The 22326-nt window shown below is 38.0% G+C and overlaps 1 protein-coding gene across 2 annotated transcripts in view; it reads left to right on the top strand.

The window, feature by feature from the left end:
- The window catches only part of ZYG11B (zyg-11 family member B, cell cycle regulator), an 80836-nt gene extending 62571 nt beyond the window's left edge, over positions 1–18265 (top strand). For both annotated transcript variants that reach the window (XM_055401646.2, XM_088835307.1), the window contains 4 exons: positions 623–820; positions 945–997; positions 2429–2526; positions 13211–18265. In XM_055401646.2, coding sequence (XP_055257621.1) covers positions 623–820; positions 945–997; positions 2429–2526; positions 13211–13401 — 540 coding nt within the window. In that variant the 3' untranslated portion in view covers positions 13402–18265. The remainder of the gene's footprint in view (positions 1–622; positions 821–944; positions 998–2428; positions 2527–13210) is intronic.
- Positions 18266–22326: the final 4061 nt, after the last annotated feature.

Raw genomic sequence — 22326 nt, forward strand, 5'->3', positions numbered from 1 at the left:
GTTTCTCCAGACCACACAGATGGTGTAAATTTGAACTACAGTCTTGCTTGAGGGCAGGCCCCTGTTTATAAATTACAAGAGAAGACTTTTCCTTTTAGGCCAGATCCCAGATCATTATAGGCTTCTTTCTTTGGTCTCTATGTCAGGCCACCCTTTTATTGAGGTGTAATGCTTTGAAAATTCTTGCATTGTGTGCAAAGCCTTAGTATCTCTGGTCCTTCTGACCCAGCATGGCTGTTAAACTCAATTCTCTTGCACCCTGCCCGCCCCTGCTGCTGCTAGCCAGAGATAGTCTGTTAGGCTTTAGTTTGATTTCCTGTTTACATTTTATCCTAGACAAAAAAGTTACATATTTAAAGTTTGTTTGCTGTTTTTCACCCAGGACAACTAGATATTATACAGCAGGAAATTTTTAGGTTATCTAGTTCACTAATTCACTTGAAAAGAAACTACTATTTCTTTATTTTATTGTTTGGGGTGGAGAGGAATAAAATCACCTGTAATCCCACAGTGTTAACATATCAACAGTCTTCACCTTTTGTCCATACACGTTTAAATCATTGCAGTGTCATTTAGCCATTTACTATACATATTACTTTAATTTTTCTACTTTTTTCCCCAGAACAATATAGCTGAAGTACAAGAATTGCATTCTGAATTAATGTGGAAGGATTTTATAGACCACATCAGTAGTCTTCTACATAGTGTTGAAGTGGAAGTCAGTTACTTTGCAGCTGGAATTATTGCCCACTTAATATCTAGAGGTGAACAAGCTTGGACATTGAGTCGCAGCCAGAGGAATTCTCTTCTGGATGATCTGGTAGGGTAACTTGCTGTTTTCTGGAAGAATACAAACAACATTCATAATGATTAAATTATCAAACCTCATCATGCAATACTAAATAAATACTATAATCCTTTCTTGTGTGTCTTGTGTCTTTCAGCATTCAGCTATTTTGAAATGGCCAACTCCAGAGTGTGAGATGGTAGCATACAGGTAATTAGCAAGATAATTAATATTAAACCAGTAACCTAGTCATGTTGCTTGCTAGAGGTCATTCCTATTAGATGTATGATTGTTTTCCCTTAGGCACCTATGTTTTTACTTTATTTTGCTACCTATCATTCATCAGTCCTTCTTTCATATTCATTGAAGACAGGTGCCAAAGTTCTATCCTCTTGAAATTCAAAAATGAATAAGATATGATGCGTCCAAACAAGAACTTTACAGCCTAGTGAGGGAAACCAAATGTAAATCAGATATAATTCACTCTTATGCTAATTTCATCAGTTCAGTCACTCAGTCATGTCCGACTCTCTGCGACCCCATGAATCACAGCACGCCAGGCCTCCCTGTCCATCACCAACTCCCGGAGTTCACTCAAACTCATGTCCACAGAGTCGGTGATGCCATCCAGCCATCTCATTCTCTGTCGTCCCCTTCTCCTCCCACCCCCAACCTTTCCCAGCATCAGAATCTTTTCCAGTGAGTCAACTCGTCGCATGAGGTGGCCGAAGTATTGGAGTTTCAGCTTTAGCATCAGTCCTTCCAATGAACACCCAGGATTGATCTCCTTTAGAATGGACTGGTTGGATCTGCTTGCAGTCCAAGGGACTCTCAAGAGTCATTCATAGAATGCTCTAAAATCAAAGATGAAAATACTTTTTTAAAAAAGATGAAAGTACTTAAATCTGCACTGGAAAATAATGAAAAATTTCCAGAGGAAGTAGATTGTGAACTGAGTTTTAGGTAGGGACAGAAGATTTTAGGAAGAGTATTAATGCAAGCAGGTGTAGAACAAGAAAACACGTTTAAAGAACTAGAAGCAGCACCTGATTTGTTTAGGGAAGCAGTTTGTAATTATTAAATTGCATGCTGGATTCTAACTTTATTTATGACAAGTGATTTGGTAGATAAGTTACTAATATACCTGAAATATTCCAGATTGCTGCATAAATATTATTGTTACGGTTTATTTTGTTGTCTACTTTATAAATGCTGATGTTGCCAGTACTTTTTATTCCAATATGTTTTACACATTTTTGGGCAGAAGACTAGTAGAAATAGGCTAAATTCTGGACCTCCTTCATGATGTGCTATTGGTTAGTTATCAACTAACTTCTTATCTAGATTTCCAAACCAAGGTCTACGGTTCTTCAGAATGTGTATCTTCGAGACTAAAAGGTGCTTTTGAGAAAAAGTACATTGTTCTGGTCACCTTCTATCTTTCTGCACCAAGACTTTTGTTTGAATACAATCCTTTATCAGATGGCTAAGACAAAGGAATGATGTTCTACAGAGGGTCATTTATATTAGTTTAAAAATAGAAGGATGAAATTTCTGGAGTGAAAAGCTCAGGAACCATTGCTTTAGAAAATGACACAAAGTATAGGATGTAACTTTTATTCTTTTCTTTTGAACTTTTAGATCTTTTAATCCATTTTTCCCATTACTTGGCTGTTTCACAACACCTGGAGTCCAGCTATGGGCAGTTTGGGCCATGCAACATGTCTGCAGCAAGAATCGTATGTATCAAAAGAGAACTGTGTTTGAATGTAATTCTTGTCCTTCAGCTATATTGTTCTGGAAAAAAAAGAAGCTATAAAATTAAAATGATATGTATATTCAGTGTTTAGGACATTGCTGCCAGCACCCATATTGTGTGTAGAAGTACAGATTTAAATCAGGTTTCATATCTTTTTTTTTTTCCATATGATTCTTTTTTGAAGGGTGTGGTGTGAGGTAACTCTTTGTCAGTATTTATTAATATAAACTCATTCCATAGGTGATTTGAAATATTAAAAAGAAGCACATAAATATACCTTAATAGTAAAGTATAAATTAAATTTTCTTAAAAATCAGAACCAAGGAAAAATAATTTGTAAAAAATTAAAAGATAGAGGGAAGATAGTAGAATTTAGATATGTAGGCCATTCATAGTAATTGATATACTCTCTGTGACTGGGCTGCAAATAATCAGCTACATGGTTCTCTTTCTATATATAAGAGGGAAGAACATTATATATCCTCAAAGGGGTATAAAGCTTTTTTGCACAATTAACTACAAGTTAAATTTCTTTTATAGAGCCTTAATAGGGGCTGTGTTATAAATGGCCTTATATAAGAATGTGAGAGTCGTTTTTTTAACAGTAGTTTTTTAGCAAGTAGCAGTACTGTTTTGTTATATTCTTTCTTGTTGCATTCTTTGATGAACACATACCACAGAAAGAGAACTCAATAAAAGTTCTTCTTTGTCAGGTGGATAGAGGAAGATGGTTTAGGGAATGGGAAGCGACAAAGAAAACCACCCTGTACCCACTTAAACCTCCACCTGGAAGCTTTTCTGCCTCCTCCTACTAAATTCCTGGAGCAGAGTTGTTCATTCATAAACATAAGACTGCCTCATTAGCTACTCTAAACTGCCTCTGCTATAAATTTTTTTTTCCTTTCTCTGTACCTTTAGGTTCTGAGAACGCTCAGTACTTTTTTTTTTTTAACAGTGTATCTGATTTTATACCCAGCCTCTAATCTCCAGACTTCTTTCCTCATTGCTTTTCACAGACTCATAGGAGAAAATAAAACATAATAAATAAATAATAGTGCATTTTCATTTAATTGGTACTATTTTTGTGACTACTCTTAGGTGTTGGTGTTTTTTCAGGGTCACCCTGAAATGAGTAAATAAATTCTGAAGAATTTATTCTATAATGCACTGTTATTTGGAGATGGTTAGATTATTTTATCTCCAACTCAGGTAGTTCAGGTTCCTACTTTCTTGCTTCCCTGTTTATATTTAAATGGAATTTACTTCTCAGTTTTCACTAAAAAGTTTTAATGCACTAAAAAGCATATAGCTTTTAAAAATTAAAGAGTTAGTGTAGCATAGTGATTAACAGCACACAAGACGATTGATACCTGGATTCAAATCATGTTCCACCACTTACCATATATGCCATCTTGAGCAAATTATTAAATCTAGGACTTCAGTTTTCACATTTGTTAAATGGAAATAATAATAGTATCTGTTTCACACATTATAATGAGCATGTTCCCATATTTTGGAAAATTTTTGGCAATATAATTTACAATAATCACTTAATCTTTATTTTGTGGTGTATTAGATTCCTAAGGCAGGTGTAACTAAGTACCAAAAATGGGTGGCTTAAAATAATAGGAACATTTTATCACTCCGTTCTGGAGGCTTAGAAGTCTAAGGTGTGAGTAGGGCCATGCTTTCTCTGACAGCTCCAGGGGAGAACCCTTCCTTGCCTCTTCCAGCTTCCGGTGTTTGCTGCTCTTTGCGTCTTCATATCATCGTCTTCTGTGTGTGAGTGTCTGTTTCTGTGTCCAGATCTCCCTTTTTCATAAGAACATCAGTCATAGTGGATTAGGGCCCACCCCAATGGTATCACATAACTTCACTAATTACATCAGCCACACCCCTGTTTCCACATAAGGTTTCATTCTGAAGTATGGGGCCTTAGGGGGTGTTAGGACTTTAACCTGTCTTTTGAGGGAGATACAATTTAACTCATAACATATGGCTATAAATTTATTAAACTTACCTAGCTACATCCGTATTGGTGAACATTTAGGTAGTCTACCTTTTAATTTAAAAATTACACTCAAATGCTTGTTTTTACAGAGATATTCATTGCATTATTATTTATAGTAGGAAGTAACTCTAAGTAGCCTAGAGGTCCAGCAATAGGGGAATGTAAAATAATGTTGAAACATCCAGACAGTGGAATTATAAGTGAAGACATGATAGAAAAGTATATGAGCAGAAACTTATATTCTGGGTCAGGACAGAGTAACTGGTACCAGAGTAGCTCACCAGCCATAAACAATAGAAAAATGTGGGGAAAATTTGAAACAGTGTTCTAGACTTTAGACAAGAGATTGCAAGGATTCTGATCCTTGAAAGGAGGGAACAAATGAGAGGGCTTTGTCACCTGTTCTTCTGGCCCTGCCTCCTCCAGGGGCTTGAGGAACAGGGTGGAGACTGGAACAAAGGGATGGAGAACAGCCACAGCCTAGTGGGGGCGGGGGGACATTCCTAGTGGCTTAGGGAAAGAAGGAAGCTGGCTTGCTGTAAGAATCACAGATCCATTCGAGGAAGCCAGCCTTTTCTAGTCAACACAGCTTTGCCCAAAACCCAAAGAAAGCCCGTTTCTTTGCCCAAAGAAACGTCTCCCCTGGCTACAGAGCAGAGCAGACAGCCTTTGCCTCCTGGAAGAGATGAAGACAGGGCAGGCAGGGAGGGCTGTTGCAGGGGAGGACGAAAGTAGTTGTTTCTTGAATGAATAAGAGTGTGTCCAGGGAGGTGGTGTTGAAGATGGCCACAGTGGCCAGTATGAGGAGTCTGGGAAGCCAGGGCCCCTCATTACCAGTCTCCACTTGGCCCTGTTGGCATGGGCAGGGCTGCCCTAAATGTCACGCCAGGCACAGATACCCTTAGGGAAGATTTCAGTGGGTCCAGGGATGAGGGTTGGTACATCGATTAGGAGAGGGCAGCCTGAGGGGGTGGTGACAGAGAACTCTCAAGATTGTAATCAGGGTGCCCAAGATGAGACCTGGGGACCATCCCAAACTAGGAGAGGCCTCTGTTTTGGCAACCCTGAGTCCACCCTTGGTGGGCAGCTTACCCCTCATATACATGTGAATGGTGTGCTCAAGTAGATAACCACACACTGATGTGGCCTGCCCCAGCTCACATGTAGCACCACCCTCAGACTCTGGAGTTCCCCTCCTAGAGACCTGCCTCCAGTGTGCCTACATCTGAGGGTCTCCCCAGCAGGGCACAGGCAGGGTGACTGGACTGCTTTGGGCCCTTGGTGGGTGGAAGGGGGTGGGGAGGCTTGGGGAGGTGGGTGGGGAGGCAGGCCCTGCTGCAGTTCCAGCAGCCCTGCTGTTTGCCATCAGATCACACTGTGTGCTGAGAGTCAGGCATAGAACAAGCTTTGCAGACTCCCTGCCTTTCTTCCTGGAGGCATTTACTGGAGTAGCATAGGGGAATCAAGTACAGCTCAGCAATTTCATTGGATGGAGGAGACAAAAATCAGAGTGTAGCAAGACTGAGATGCCTGGAATTTGGGGGCAGAATAATGCAGTTACATCTAGAAAGAGCTCCAGAAATCTTCATAGGAGTTTCTTGAGTCTTAGGCTGAATACTAAGCTGTGCATGCCTAGGATGAGACTCCTCAAGGCCAAATACCAAAGGGCTGCTAACTGAACAACATGAGCTTACACGGGGTTGGAAAATATTTAAATTCCAAACAGTGGAAAGAACGTAATACCTAGGGCTTTCACTGCAGATGCCAGAAGAGCCAGAAGAGATTAGCCCTAAATTAAAGGCTTCTCTAAGGCAACCCTACAAAGCTTAGAAAACAAGTCTTGAAATGATCAAGCTGCTCTGTAAAAACTGTCGGCCAGAGAAAAACTAAGCACTCTTGTAAAAAAGACAACAAAGTCTACACTCAACAATATGTTTAGTTATATGATAGGTTGCTAGATGAGAGAAGAAGCAGAAAAATATGATCTAGAACCAAGAGAAAAATCAGACAGTTGAAACAAACCCAGAAATGATAGTGATGATGGAATTAGCAGGGGAAAATTAAAAACATTTTTTATAGATATAATTCAAGATTTTAAAGAAAATATGAATACCAAAAGGAGGAAAAGTGAAGTATAAAAAATAAAAATTTAACATGAAAAATATCTGAGTGAGCTTAAGAGTAGATACACAGAAGAAAAAAGTTCCTTGAAATTGAACACAAAGCAATAGAGAATATCCAAACTCAAAGAAAGCTAGTTTACAAAAAAAAAATGGAACACCAGAAGTATCCTGATATGAACACCAGGCAAAGACATAAGAAAATTATTGAACAGTATATATCTCATGAGCATAGATGAGGATATTCTTTGAAAAAAATGTTAACAAACAGAACTTCTAACAGTGTATAAAAGAATGCAAAATTGGTTTAAGATTTGAAAATCAGTATGTTTCTTCCTATTACCAGACCAGGAAAGAAAAGCAATCTAAACATCTCTATAGATGCAGAAAGGCAGACCATTGGCCACTGCCTGTGAAAGCAGGGATTTTTACTACTATTCAGTTTTTCTGTCCTTGCTGGGAAAACAGTTTGCAGTTCCTTCTACAGAGGTGTTTTGGATTTTACCTTTTTCAGTCAGAGGGATGACCTTCCAAACAGAATGTTGTCTATTTACCTTGGAATTGCTGTCCACAAACCGGGCAGCTCTTTGTTGGTTAGTGGAGAGCTGTTTATGTGCCACTGTCCAAGTGACAATAGAATCTGGCAGCTCCTTGTGCAGTTCCAAAGTCAGTACTAGTGAGAAAGATGCTCCCTTCTCATGAGTATCCCCTCCTTACATTCTCCAGGTAGCATGACTCTATGTAAGCGATTCCATTGTATTATTTAACATTTCTGGGCATTGTCATTCCCATTAGAGTGTTTCTCTGACGTCACTCAAAAACACTGTGGCTCTTTCAGGTTTGAAGATCATTGTTTGTCCTTCAGTCATAAGGGTAGCTTCAATTAATGTCAAATAGCAAGGTAGAAAATGCCCTTAAATGGAAATTCTTAGTCCAGAGTCCCAGTAGTCATCTCTGGTAGGCTCACAGGCTTTTGCCATAACCCCCAGTCTGTCCTTCACATAGGACTTCACACAGAGAATTTGTCCCTACTAGCACTCCAGCGTCTGTTCCACACTGCCTTGGCTAGGGCAGTCTTACTCCCCATTTAGCGTATCTAATTAACATTGCTTAAAAGAAGGATTTATATGCTTTCTGTTTTATGATGTTAGGTAGGGAGAACATTCCTCAGTCAGTAAAATGTTCATCCTCATAATATAGTCAGATAAAAGAAATGTAACCACTTCACATACCAATTCTCCTACAAACTTTACCTTAATTCCGTTAATCCTTGTATTCCTAACTGTAGCTTCCATTAGGACTTCATCCACAGATTTTAATCTTACAATACTGAGTAGGAGAGTGTTCCCCAGCCAGACATAATCCTCATTTCCATAAAATATGCAGGTAGAAGAGGCACAACTTCTTTATAGAAAGTCTGTTTAAACATTCCAACTTTCATAATCCTATCAATCCTTACATTTTTATTTTCTCTCAGTCTAAGTGTAGCCCACATCAGGGCTTCACCAGTGGGTTTTGGTAACTTCTCTACTTCTTAACTAGCTTACTCTTGTGCAGAATTCTTTAAGTCCCAGTAAGGAGTCAAGCCAAGGAATCCTGGCTTTTTGTCAGTCTTTGTCTTGATTATATAAAACAAATGCTGGTCAGGTTTGGATCCATCTCTAAATGCCATTGGTAATTTTAACCTTTAGTAACCATAGCTCTGACTATACAGACCTTTGTCGGCATGGTGATATCTCTGCTTTTTAATATGCTGTCTAGTTTTGTCATAGCTTTTCTTACAAGGAGCAAGTGTCTTTTAATTTCATGGCTGCAGACACGGTCTGCAGTGATTTTGGAGCCCACAAAAAGAAAATCTGTCAGTTTCTACTTCTTCCCCATCTGTTTGCCATGAAGTGATAGGACCAGATGCCAAGATCTTGGTTTTTTGAATGTTGAGTTTTAAGCCAACTTTTTCACTGTCCTCTTTCACCTTCATCAAGAGGCTTTTTAGTTCCTCTTTGCTTTCTGCCATTTGAGTGGTATCATCTGTATATCTGAAGTTGTTGATATTTCTCTTGACATTCTTTATGCTAGCTTGTCATTCATCCAGCCCAGCATTTCACATGATATACTCTGCATTTACGTTAAATAGAAGGTTAACAATATTCAGCCTTGATGTACTCCTTACTCCATTTTGAACCAGTCCATTGTTCCATGTCCAGTTCTAACTGTTGCTTATTCACCAGCATACAGGTTTCTCAGGACACAGGTAAGTTGATTGTGATCCACATAGTCTGGCTTTAGTATAGTCAGTGAAGCAGAAGTAGATGTTTTTCAGAAAGTCCCTTGCTTTTTCTGTGATTCAAAGGATGTTGGCAATTTGATCTCTGGTTCTTCTAAAGAAGAAGCCTTTTATAAATAAATTCAGCTTTTACATCTGAAAGTTCTCAATTCATGTACTAATGAAGCCTAGCTTGAAGGATTTTGAGCATTACCTTGCTATCATGTGAAATGAGTGCAGTTGTACAGTAGTTTGAACATTCTTTGGCGTTGCCTTTCTTTGGGATTGGAATGAAAACTGACCTTTTCCAATCCTATGGCCACTGCTGAATTTTTCAAATTTGCTGACGTATTGAGTGCAGCACTTTTAACAGCATCATCTTTTAGGATTTGAAATAGCTCAACTGGAATTCCATCACCTCCACTAGCTTTGTTCATAGTAATACTTCCTAAGGCTTCACATTCCAGGATGTCTGGCTCTAGGTGAGTGATGATACCATCATGTTTATTCAGGTCATTAAGACCTTTTATGTATATTTCTTCTTGTATTCTTGCCACTTCTTCTTAATCTCTTGTGCTTCTCTTAGGTCCTTGCTGTTTTTGTCCTTTATTTTGCCCATCTTTGCCTGAAATGTTCCTTAGTATTTCCAATTTTCTTGAAGAGATCTCTAGTCTTTCCCGTTGTGTTGTTTTCCTCTTACTTCTTTGCATTATTCATTTACAGAAGACTGTTATTTCTCCTTACTGTTCTGTGGAACTCTGTATTCAGTTGGGTTTATCTTTCCGTTACTCCTTTACCTCTTACTTGTTTTCTTTTCTCAGCTATCTGTGAAGCTTCCTCAGACAACCACTTTGCCTTCTTGCATTTCTGATTCTTTGGGATGGTTTTGGTCACCACTTCCTGTACAATGTTATGAATCTCTATCTACAGTTCTTGGGGCACTCTGTCTACCAGATCTAATGCCTTGAATCTGTTCTTCTCCTCTACTGTATAATCCTAAGGTATTTGATTTAGGTCATACCTGAATGGCCTAGTAGTTTTCCCTACTTTCTTCAATTTAAGCCTGAAATCTACAATAAGAATCTGATGATCTGAGCCATGGTCAGGTCCAGGTCTTGTTTTTGCTGACTGCATAGAGCTTCTCCATCTTCAGCTACAAAAAATATAATAAACCTGATTTCAGGATTGACTGTCTGATGATGTCCATGTGTAGAATTGTCTCTTGTGTTGTTGGAAGAGGATGTTATGACAATACTCTGTTAGCTTGAAATCCCTTGAATTTATTTGTCACCTCCACTGTATTGGGTCAAAATGTTTTCAAGTCATATGTCTGATAAAGTGCTTGTGTTCAAAATATATAATGTACTCTGAAAACTTATGATAAGAAAACAAAAGGAGTAAAAAAACAAAAGAATGGACAAAAGAGTTGAATAATCTCTTCACCAAAGATTTACAGATGACAGGGGGACTTCCCTGGTGTCCTGTGGTTAAGAATCTGCCTTGCAATGCAGAGGATGCAAGTTCAATACCTGGTTGGGAAAGGAAGAGCCTCCATGCCACAGAGCAACTAGCCTGTGTGCCGCAACTGCTGAAGCCTACATGGCACAACTGGACATCCATGCATTGCAACGAAAGATCGTGCATGACACAACGAAGATCACATGTGCTGACACAGCCTAATAAATAATAAATAAATATTTTTTTAAAAAAAGATTTACAGATGGCAAATATACACACATGAAAAGATGCTCAACATCATTAGGATATATGTATAGATCAATGCAATAGATCTATACTCTCTATAATAGAGTCCAAAACTGAACCCATTCATCTATGGCCAAATGATTCTTGACAAGGGTGCCAAGACAATTCAGTGGGAAAAGAATATGTTTTTCAGCCAATGGTGCTGAGAAAACTGAGTAGGCATGTGTTAAAGAAGGAACTTGCATGCTTACCTCATGCCATATACGAAAATTAACTCAAAAATGGGTTATTAGCCCAAGTATAAAAACTGCATTTACATATGCATAAATACATAAAACTTTTAAAAGAAATAGATATAAATCTTTATGACACTGGGTTAAGCAATGTTTTCTCATATAGGACACCAAAAGCATAAGTGATAAAAGAAAAACTAGTCTAATTGGATTTAATAAAAATTTTTAACACGTTTGTGCTTTAAAGGACATCATCAGCAAGGTGAAAAGACTACTCAGAATGGTTGAAAATATTTGCAAATTATATACGTAATGAGGGACTTGTTTTCAAAATGTATAAACACAATAATAAAAATAAAAATGACCCAGTTTAAAAATTGGCAAAAGATCTGAATAGACATGTCTTCAGATATATATACAAATGGCCAGTAAGCAAATTAAAAGCAGTTCAACATCGTTAGAAAAATATAAATTAAAACCACAATGAGATACAACTTTATACCTGCTAGGAAGGCTGCCTATAATCAAAGAGATGGACAGTGGCATGTGTTGATGAAATAACTGTCTCATTCATTGATGATGAGATGGAAAAACTATACAGTCATTTCAGAAAACAATTTGGTGATTTCTTATAAAGTTAAACATACATTTAGCATTTGCCCAGCATTTTAGGTGTTTCCTCAAGATGAATGAAATGAAAAGTTCACAAAAAAACTTAATAGGATGATTATAACATTTTTAGTCATTGTAACTAAATGCTGGGGGTCAGGGGAGAACATCCCAACAAATGTCCACTATAGTAACATTAAAAACATGTGGCGTGTTCAATACAATGGAATATTTCTCAGCTTAAAGCAAAAGAACTACTATATACAGGTAACAACTTGAATATATCTTAAAAACATCAGATTACATACTGGATGAGTCCATTTATATGAAGTTCTAGGCAAAAATCTACATCGCAGAAATTAGAACAGTGGTTGCTTGGGATGAGAGGTGCAGGGGAGATTGACTGCAAAGGTGCACAAGGAAGCTTTTCTTGTTGTTGAAAATATTCTACATCCTGATTGTATTAGGGTTACACCAGTGTATCTGTTGTTCTTGTTCAGTATCTCCTGGAGTTTGCTCAAATTCACATCCAGTGAGTCGGTGACATTATCCAACCATCTCATCCTCTGCCTCATGTAACTATAGATTAAATTGGGTGTATTTCCAGCTGACTCACTGGAAGAGAGTCTGATGCTGGGAAGGATTGGGGGCGGGAGGAGAAGGGGACGACAGAGAATGAGATGGCTGGATGGCATCACCGACGTGATGGACATGAGTTTGAGTGAACTCCGGGATTTGGTGATGGACAGGGAGGCCTGGCGTGCTGTGATTCATGGGGTCGCAAAGAGTCGGACACAACTGAGCGACTGAACTGAACTGAACTGATTGCATGTAAATTAGACTTTAATAAATATGACTAAAACTAAAAAAATTTAAAAGACACATGTACAGTAAATTCCCTGGTGTTCCAGTGGTTAGGAGTCTGTACTTTAACTACCAAGGGTCCTGTTTCACTCCCTGATCGGGGAACTAAAATCCCACAAGCCAAATAGCACAGCCCTCTCCCTACCCCCACCCCCTGAAAAAAAGCATGTGTGCAAAAATATATATTTTTTTAAGTCTTAAAAATGTTTTATTTATTTAGGCTGCTTTGGGTCTTTTGTTACGCGCCAGCTTTTTCTGGTTAACGCAAGCAGGGCTACTCTTTAGCTGTTGTGCGCAGGCTTTCCACTGCAGTGGTTTCTATTGTTGTAGAGCATGGGCTCTAGGGGGCAAGGGCTAAGTTGCCTCAGGGCATGTGGAATATTCCCAGACCAAGGATCAGAACCTGTGTCCCCTGCATTGGCAGGCAGATTATCAACCACTGGACTACCAGGGAAGTCGAAAAAAAATTTTTTTTAAATAATGAACATTGGCATATACAATATGACTGCCATTAAATTTTTTTTTTAAACATTGGAAATGAATTAAAGTACCTATCTTACCCATGTTTTGGAGTCAAAGAAATTTTCTGGACTACCTGTCTTATGGTTATGATTTATATATACATTATATAATATATATATAATGTTATGAGTGTTTTCTATGACCTATATGTGAGTCCTGTAGTGTAGTGTAACATCATCGCAGAGACATTTTCAAGCTCTAACTTATGTTAATGGGCAGTAATAAACAGCTTGCTGCTGCTGCTAAGTCACTTCAGTCAAAGCAAATAAATAAAAATTATTCCACAAAAAACGGAGTTAAGTGTTTTAAGGAAAGCTCTTTCTCCTGTTTTCTTTCAGCCTCAAGGTACTGCAGCATGCTGATTGAGGAAGGAGGGTTGCAGCATTTATACAACATCAAAGAACATGAACAGACTGATCCCCATGTCCAACAGATTGCTGTGGCCATTCTGGACAGCTTAGAAAAACACATTGTACGGCATGGGAGGCCACCTCCCTGTAAAAAGCAGTCCCAGGCCAGACTAAATTGATAGCCATAGGTAATTGGATAATGGAGTCACAGAAATTCTTTTTGTGATAAGTTCACTTGGAATAGCTTATCCTCTGTGCTGTTTTAGGGGTTTCTCTGATAAGAGTCATAAGATGAGTATGGGATTGACAATGTACAGTACTGCCCATGTGAACAGTCTCTGATTTGTCTTGTGATTTTTAACTTATTAGGCAAGAAGGGCCTCTTCCTTCATCATTGCCTTTTAGGAAGATTTCCACATCTTTCAGTGTTTGAACTTACCTGTGCTTAAAATTCTACAGTTTTATGATGAAGTTTGCACGAACCCTTAGGCCAGACTTTACTGATTTTAAAGTCCCTTCCAATCAATTTGCAGCTTCAGATAAGCTGTTAACTTGATTGCTGGCACTGCTTCAGTTGTAAATTTTATACTGCTTCTGTATAAAATGCCTTTATTCTCTGTGTGTATCTTTTATAAGATGTCCTTCTTAGTGTGAAAGAATGGAAATCTGAGTCCTCCCCTTGTGAAAGCTACTAACTGGCTAGTGCCAGGATGGCTGGCAGAAAATACATTAAAAACTACGAAGGGAGAATAGAGGTTAGGAACTAGGAAAAGGCCTGCTCTTGAGGTATTTTTAAACTGGGACTGGCTAATCTTCTGGAACCCACCTCTCCTAAGACATTGAGCAGTAGCTTGTTCTTCATATTAATTCTTGGAGGCACGGACTGCTGCTTCCTATACAGACTGCAGGTTATTCTCTAGAAATATTTCCCCAAGCTACCACGGTGTAAAATATTACAGCATTCTGTGTTAGAGATTAATTAACTGTCTGAATCTCTTTATGTCATATTGTTGTGAAAAAATCGTCTCTTGCTAAAACTGACCGTTCTTTTCTATTTCAGTCATTTTGTTCGGTGGAATAGAGACCATATATGGTGTTACCTGCTCACTTAAAATAATAATTACCAACAGTAAATTCTGCCAGAAGAAGTTAATTTTCTTTTGTTTCAAAATACATGTATCTTAATGTTTTCATGTTGGGGAAAGATATCCACATCTCACTGCCAAAATTAAATAAGAAGAATTAGATGATTGTTAAATGTAATGACTCCAGTTGCAGTGCAGAAAAGGAAATATTTTGTGATAGGTTATTTTTTAGACACTTTTCTTTCCTTTAGGAAAGTTGTTATAGTAAAGAATGAGTTATCAATAATGGCAGTTGGGAGGCAGCAAGTCACCAAGAGAGTTATTTTCCATTTAAAATTTTAGTTTGTGAATAAGGTTAACCTGCAGTCTTAGATAACTGCATTTTTTTCAAAGATGGCCAAAATGTTGTCAATAGAGTTTTTAAATGGTACATTTAAATCATTGTGATCATTCAGAAGCATTTTTATTTAGAAAGGAGCTGGCTTATTAGTATGCTGTTAACATTTTGACATACACGTTTCATACCACTATCACAATAACCATACTTGAATTATTTGGTACTCCTTCACAGAAATAAAACCTAAAAGAAAATAGGTATTTAGAATCACTAAAAACCATTTTAAATTGTGGGTCAATTCTGACTCAAGGAATTTTTATAGGTGTAAGATAAATTTTCACAGGTTAAGTATTTCAAAGGAAATGGAAAATTCTTTTTTAAGTGTCCCCTTTTCCTGGGTTTTAAATATCTAAGGCAAAATGTCAAAAATAGGATGTCCTACAATAGCTTAGAAGTTGCTAGCTGTGTGGACCATTTCCAGGTCTTCTGACTAGTGTTGTAAAGGAAAAACCTATTGGAGAAGTTTGGCTTCAAGTTTCTATTGTATCCTATTCAAAACAAAAGTACATGCTCCTTGTAGGCTAATCCTAGGTTTTTTGTCTTTATAAATTGTTTTCAAATATGGCTAAAAATGTATGGTAAACAATTAACCCCTTCATTATTCAGAATAACTTGTTTATAGATGAAGACTCAAATATATTTAAATTGAAATTTACTACTTTGAGCACTGGTAATGACCAGATAATTCTGATTCTTAAAAGCAAAATAATTAGGCACATCCCAGATAGATAAAAATTTTAGTGCCTTTGTGATTGGGATGACTCTTAAAATTGTGTATCTAATTATGGCACAGAATTGTCTATAAGGTCTTAAATCTGACTACAATTCAGTGTGTGCGTGTGTGTGTGTATATATATAAATTGAGGGCTTTCCTGGTGGCTCAGATGGTAAAGAATTTGCCTACAATGCAGGAGACCTGGGTTTGATCCCTGGGTCAGGAAGATCCCTTGGAGAAGGAAATGGCAGCCTATTCCTGTATTCTTGCCTGAAGAATTCCACGGACAGAGCAGCCTGGTGGGCTATAGTCCATGGAGTCGCAAAGAGTTGGACATGACTGAGCAACTTTCACTTATTCATATATAAATTATGAGGTATAGCTGGCCTGTCTCTTAAGGTAGAATCTGTTCAGCCTCCCGTTTGCATTTGTACACTAGAATGTAATGGAACTTGGTGCCTTCAAGGGTTACCTCTTCAGTGGGTTAGAGGTGCTGCTTCAAGCACAATTTAGACTAGGGTTTAACCACTCATTGCTCAAATCATTGGTGCGCTTAGATATTGCAACTTACCACTACATCAGTTCACAAACAGCAAGGTTTAAACCTACTAAAGGAAAGGAATTAGACTTTTTAGACTATAATGATGCATGTTGTTATCAATGAGTAAAACAAGAGCAGTCTGAAATTAAAGCAAAAAATTTAAGGTATATCATTCTTCCCATCAAGTAAGTTTTGCTGTTCTCTTTATACTCTAAAAAAATCATTTTGTCCTTTTGTAGTTGAAAAGAAACATAAATCAAGTAGTAATAAGTTACTTTACTCTCTGGCCAAATACTCAGTGGCTACTGATCTTAGTTGAGAATTTTAAAAATCATGTCAGACTCACAGACCCAGGAATTGACCTTAAATGTTGCTGCTTCTCACTCCTGGACAGAAATGCTATTTAGTGGCACTAGTCAATTTAAGTGAATGACCCAGGTGGAGATGAATCCCACAAGGCAATTGTGGAAATTTAATTTCATATCTTTGGTTTGCAAGCTTCCAAAGAATCAAGGATTCATGTTTTAAAACATTGGTCCTAAAAAAATAAATAAATAAATAAAAAAAAACAAAAACATTGGTCCTGAATATCCAGCCTAGGAAGTTGATCTTGCTGGTGGGACCTTTTGAGTTGGCCCTTTAGTCAGTCATTTGGCTGTATTTTAAATTATGCATTGCTCAGGATAGTATTGGGCCATCTTTTAGATCTTTGGGACACATTTTGATGAAAACATATTTTGTTTCACTGTGTGCTGAATTAGGGTAGAATCAATTAATAAACCATGGTTTTGGCTTAGTGCTTTAGAATGTCTGACATTCTCCCTCCCCCTGCTCTCCACCCCTTATGAGACACTGTGCAGCAGTACCCAAAGTTGAAAAAGAGGTCATGAGTAGCCAGGAAAATAAACTTGCTGTATTGTATATGTTGAAACCTACCCTTCTCCTGCCTTCTAATAGTATGTTTACATTATTTAGTTATTGTGCAACTTTTATCTTGAGATAAACAGTGTTAAAATGAAGGGGTAAGTTAAAGGCAGTGTCATACTGTCAGCTGATGTGGGCAGTTTTATCTGTATGTTACTTTTTTGGGGACTTACATGGCTAGGGTTTCCAAGTGGTGTTCTGAGACAACTTACAGAGAGGTTTGCAAACTTAAGGTTTCCCTCTGAAGTCCATTGTAGCATTGGATATTGAGTATTTAAACTTTACCATTTGCTTTGTATTGACACATGTTTCATTTTTTTGTGTTAACTCATGAACTGTTTATTTAAGTAATAATGCAAATCCAAGCTTCATCCAGTGATGAAAATAGCAGTATGATAGAAGATTTTGCTGAGTGTGCTTAAAATGAGTAATTGCTTTATCTTTTTTAGTATTTCATAGATTTTGCATGACATGTACACTCCTAATTATGCACTTTGGTTTCTAAATCTTAACTGAAGACATTCAATGTTAACCTAAGAAAGAGCTTTCTCTGCCTGTTTTTACCCTCCCCCAATGTTTTTAATAAATTATGGGAAAATCAATGCTAGTTCTTATTTTCTGGATGAAGCAAAGCTCTGCTGGAGAGCACAACCTAACTGCATAGCTAGACAGAATGGCTGTTAAGAATATTTAGAAAATCCAAATATATCAAATTATGAGAAATAATAATTCATTAATAATATGTGCTTAATTTTTGAGGTTACTTTGGAAAATTTTTCAAATTGGGTTCTTTTAAGCTTGTTTTAATCAGCTTAGAAGCAAGAAGCTACTTAGCTAATGGAAGCTGTGACATACTTCATAAAAGCAGGATATTCTTGAGAGCATTTAATAATGGGAGGATTTTTTTTTTAATTAATTAATTTTTTATTGGAGGCAAATTATTTTACAATATTATATTGGTTGGTTTTGCCATACATTGACAAGGGAGGATGTTATAACAAGATTTATACTCTCAGATAACCTGTAAGAATAAAATTTTAAATCCCTGACTTTTGTAGAATTCCCACTGTCAAATTCTCACTGACTTGTGAGTGTGGAAAAAGGTATCTTTTGCTTGAATTCTGGTGGAAGAATTAAACTGTTTTCAGAAGAGATGAAAAATTCATTGGAAAATACGTATACATTTCAGTCTCTCAGTTATCTGGACTGAAGGCACTGTTCTCACTGTGGCCAGATGAATGGGAGTGTCCTGTACCTGAATCATGCTAGATTTTAAATCAGGACATCGTTAGGTATTAATGTTGTGTGTACAGATTTTTGTTTGGGGTTTTGTTTGGTTTTTTTTTTTTGCTTAAATAAATGTTAAAAATTTTATGTAAAATGTGTCTTGTCTACATTTATTCTAGACATTTGCTTTAAAATTTAAAACTAATGCAGATTCCTTGGTCATCCACTTATAACATTTGCTCTCTCAATTGGCTTTCTCAAAGGCCAGTGATTTTACTGCAAAAATTTCCAGTGTTTTTTTTTTTCAGGACCTGGAACTCCATTCATTCATTTCATTAAATTCCCACGCTAGGTGTTGTTTGGGCTTCCCTGGTGACTCAGACAATAAAGAATCTGCCTGCAATGCAGGAGACATGGGTTCGACCCCTGGGTCAGGAAGGTCCCTTGGAGGAGGGGATGGCTACCCACTCTAGTATTCTTGCATGGAGAAGTCCATCAACAGAGGAGCCCGGCAGGCTACGGTCCACGAGGTCACAAAGAGTAGGACATGACTGAGCAACTAACACAAACAGGTGCTGTTCATGTGTTGGAACTTATATAAGTCCTTCAGAGAACTTACAGTTTTGTTGAGAAGACGAAGTAGTAAACAGATAAATATTACATAGCACAGACCACTCCACAGTATTTGTTGTAGAGCCACAGAAACTATACCTAATAAGACTGGGCTCCCATCAGACAGCCCAAGAACACTTAACTAAAGAGCTTATCTGTGTTGATAGTCATTCACACAACTGTTGAGATAATTAACTGGCATTATTGTTTAAGTGCATTTAGCGAGGGAGGCTACCAAAAAGCAAAGTATTATTAAGAACTGCCCACCCTGGCCAGGCACGATAGTAACCATTTGCATGAGTGATTTTATGACAGGAGGTCCTAGTAAGGAACATGGAACTAATAAGCCACCACCAACCAGAAGAGTTCGGGAAAAGTCAAAAGGGGATCCCATGTATCATACCTCCCAGAATCCTCACTGGCATCCATCTTGGCTGAGCAATGTGTGCGCCACCAGGAAGGACTCAGAGACTGGCCAAAGACAACCCAGAAACTGATTCCATCACCATAAAACCCGAGACTGTGAGCTACGTGGCAGAACAGTTCTGCCAGATTCCCTTACCCTACTGCTCTCCACCTGGGTGCCCTTTCCAATAAAATCTGCTTTGTCAGCACGTGTGTCTCCTCGGACAATTCTTTTCCGTGTATTAGACAAGAGCCCACTCTAGGGCCCTGGAAGAGGTCCTCCTTCCTGCAACAATATAAGAAACCCATGACCAGGAAGAATCCTTAGTAACTTTAGTTTCAGAAACCTCATTTTATAATTGAAGAAACTAAGTCTTAGGGAAAATTGTTGTTTTTCAGTTGCTAATTCATGTCTGATTTTCTGTGACCCCACGGACTGCAGCACACCAGGCTTTCCTGTCCTTCACTATCTCCTGTAGTTTGCTCAAGAATTTAAGAACTCATCATCATTCAATGATGCTATCAAACCATCTCATTCTGTCATCTCCTTCTCCTGCCCTTAGTCTTTCCCAGAATCAGGGTCTTAATGCTCTTGCCCAGATCACACAGCAAGTGAGTGACAAACTCTGCACTTCAACTCTTACTTCCAAATTTACAATCCAATGGTTCTTCTCTCCCCCTATTATTGCAATAATAGCATGAGATTGCTTAGCTGTTAGACAATTGGGATTAAGCATCAAATGAATGGTACAGAAAAGAGTGCACCAAATGGTCAAAAGTGGAGGTTGACTGTCCTTACTGATGGTGTAAGGCAGCATTAGTGTTTAGATGCCATAGAATTGTTGATGAATGGTTACTAGAAATACTACTGCTTCACTAATACACAAACACGAGATTAGATGTATTAGAGTGATAGGGTTTTTAAAAATATTTGTTTTTATTTATTTGGCTGCACTGGGTCTTAGTTCCAGTTCTTGGGATCTTTGATCTTTGTTGGGGCATGCAAGTTCTTCAGTGGCAGCATGAGAACTCTAGTTATAGCATGTGAGATCTAGTTCCCTGACCAGGGGTGGAACCCAGGCCCCCTGCACTCGGAGTGGAATCTTAGACACTGAACCACCAGGAAAGTCACCTTTAAAAGCAGTTTTTTAAAATAATTTTTATAATAATTATTAGCTTTTCTTAACCTTTCATTGTCTCTCCAATAATTCATTCACTACTAACATGGTATCACTATGGGCCACACATAGGAAGATAAATACCTTTGGACAATATTTAACCAAACAAGTTGTTGAGCTATGTTGTCTATAGCCAACCTTCAAAGAGAAAAAAAGTAAGACTTTCTCCATTCACCCCCCTCCCTTACCCTTTCTAGCAGTTTTTATTATGTAGATTGGCCCAGTCTCTTGGCTTAATTTAAATTATTTTCTCCTGAGTATCTTTCTACTTCCTATTCCCTATTCTTAATCTGCATTGTAAGAATCCAATGAACAGCTCTGAGTAACTGCATAACTCTTCAAATTGAGAGGCATGGGTGACTGTCAGAAACCATGAGCACTCGCATTAATCATTTTTTGTCTTTTTATAATTTAAGTTTCTAATGCAGTCTGAAAATTCAGTCTATAAAAGAGCAAGTCACAGGGTGGGAGTATCAACACGCAGCTAGCTCTTGACTTCTAGAAACCAGCCTTTGGAGCAGGTTTGCGGAAATGATACCAGCTTTTGCAGATGAGTGGCTTGTTCCTGTGCATTCAGTAAGACAGCTGTTTAAAATCATCTTGCAGTGACTCAAAAATCGTCACTAAAGGAATGTCTCTCCTGGACTGCGATGTGACTATAAGAGTGAAGAACGGCAACAAAAAACCTTAGCTCTCCTATCACTTTACATCAATACACATTATAAAAGGAACCATTTTCAATGACAAAGCTAGAATGTGATTGTCATATTTCAATATGGAGATTAAGGAGTTATCAAACACATTTTCTACCTAATTCTTGGTTTCATCAATTCAGTCTTAAAGCCCTTCAAAACTGGAAATAATATGAATAATGAGAAAAGTACTGTATTTAACCCTCAGACATGCTGTAAGAGAAGAGAATTAACTCATTTTACAAATGAGGGGAAGCCTAATAATGATATGACTTGTCTCATATCACATATATAGAAAGTAATTTGTAAATTAAACCTAGATACTGTTCTAACACCAGCTTCCCCACTCTTTGAAGAATCTTTGCTGCTTTGTACAGTCTCAGTAGTGATACCTCTGAATAAAAAGACAAATATGGGATTTCCCTGGTGATCCAGTAGCTAAGACTCCAGGCTCACAATGCAGGGGGCCCAGGTTTGATTCTTGGTCAGGAAAGTATATCTCACTTGCCACAACTAAGAGTTCGTATGCTGCAACTTCAGATCCCATAGGCCTCAAGCCTCAATGAAGATCAAAGATCCTGTGTAATTCAACTAAGACCTCACCAAATGAATATAAATAAATAATTTTTTAAAAGACATGTATATGCAGGTCAGGAAGCAACAGTTAGAACTGGACATGGAACAACAGACTGGTTCCAAATAGGAAAAGGATTACGTCAAGGTTGTATGTTGTCACCCTGTTTATTTAACTTATATGCAGAGTACATCATGAGGAACACTGGGCTGGAAGAAGCACAAGCTGGAATCAAGATTGCAGGAAGAAATATCAATAACCTCAGATATGCAGATTACACCACCCTTATGGCAGAAAGTGAAGAGGAACTCAAAGGCCTCTTGATGAAAGTGAAAGGTGAGTGAAAAGGTTGGCTTGAAGCTCAACATTAAGAAAACGAAGATCATGGCATCTGGTCCCATCACTTCATGGCAAAGAGATGGGGAAACAGTGGAAACAGTGTCAGACTTTATTTTTTTGGGCTCCAGAATCACTGCAGATGCTGATTGCAGCCAGGAAATTAAAAGACGCTTACTTCTTGGAAGGAAAGTTATGACCAACCTAGATAGCATATTAAAAAGCAGAGACATTACTTTGCCAACCAAGGTCCGTCTAGTCAAGGCTATGGTTTTTCCCGTGGTCATGTATGGATGTGAGAGTTGGACTGTGAAGAAAGCTGATCGCCGAAGAATTGATGCTTTTGAACTGTGGTGCTGGAGAAGACTCTTGAGAGTACCTTGGATTGCAAGGAGATCCTACTAAAGGAGATCAATCC

The sequence above is a fragment of the Moschus berezovskii genome, chromosome 4 (assembly GCF_049115385.1).
Source record: "Moschus berezovskii isolate FMDL1 chromosome 4, NW_MosBer_1.0, whole genome shotgun sequence".
Lineage (NCBI taxonomy): Eukaryota > Metazoa > Chordata > Mammalia > Artiodactyla > Moschidae > Moschus > Moschus berezovskii.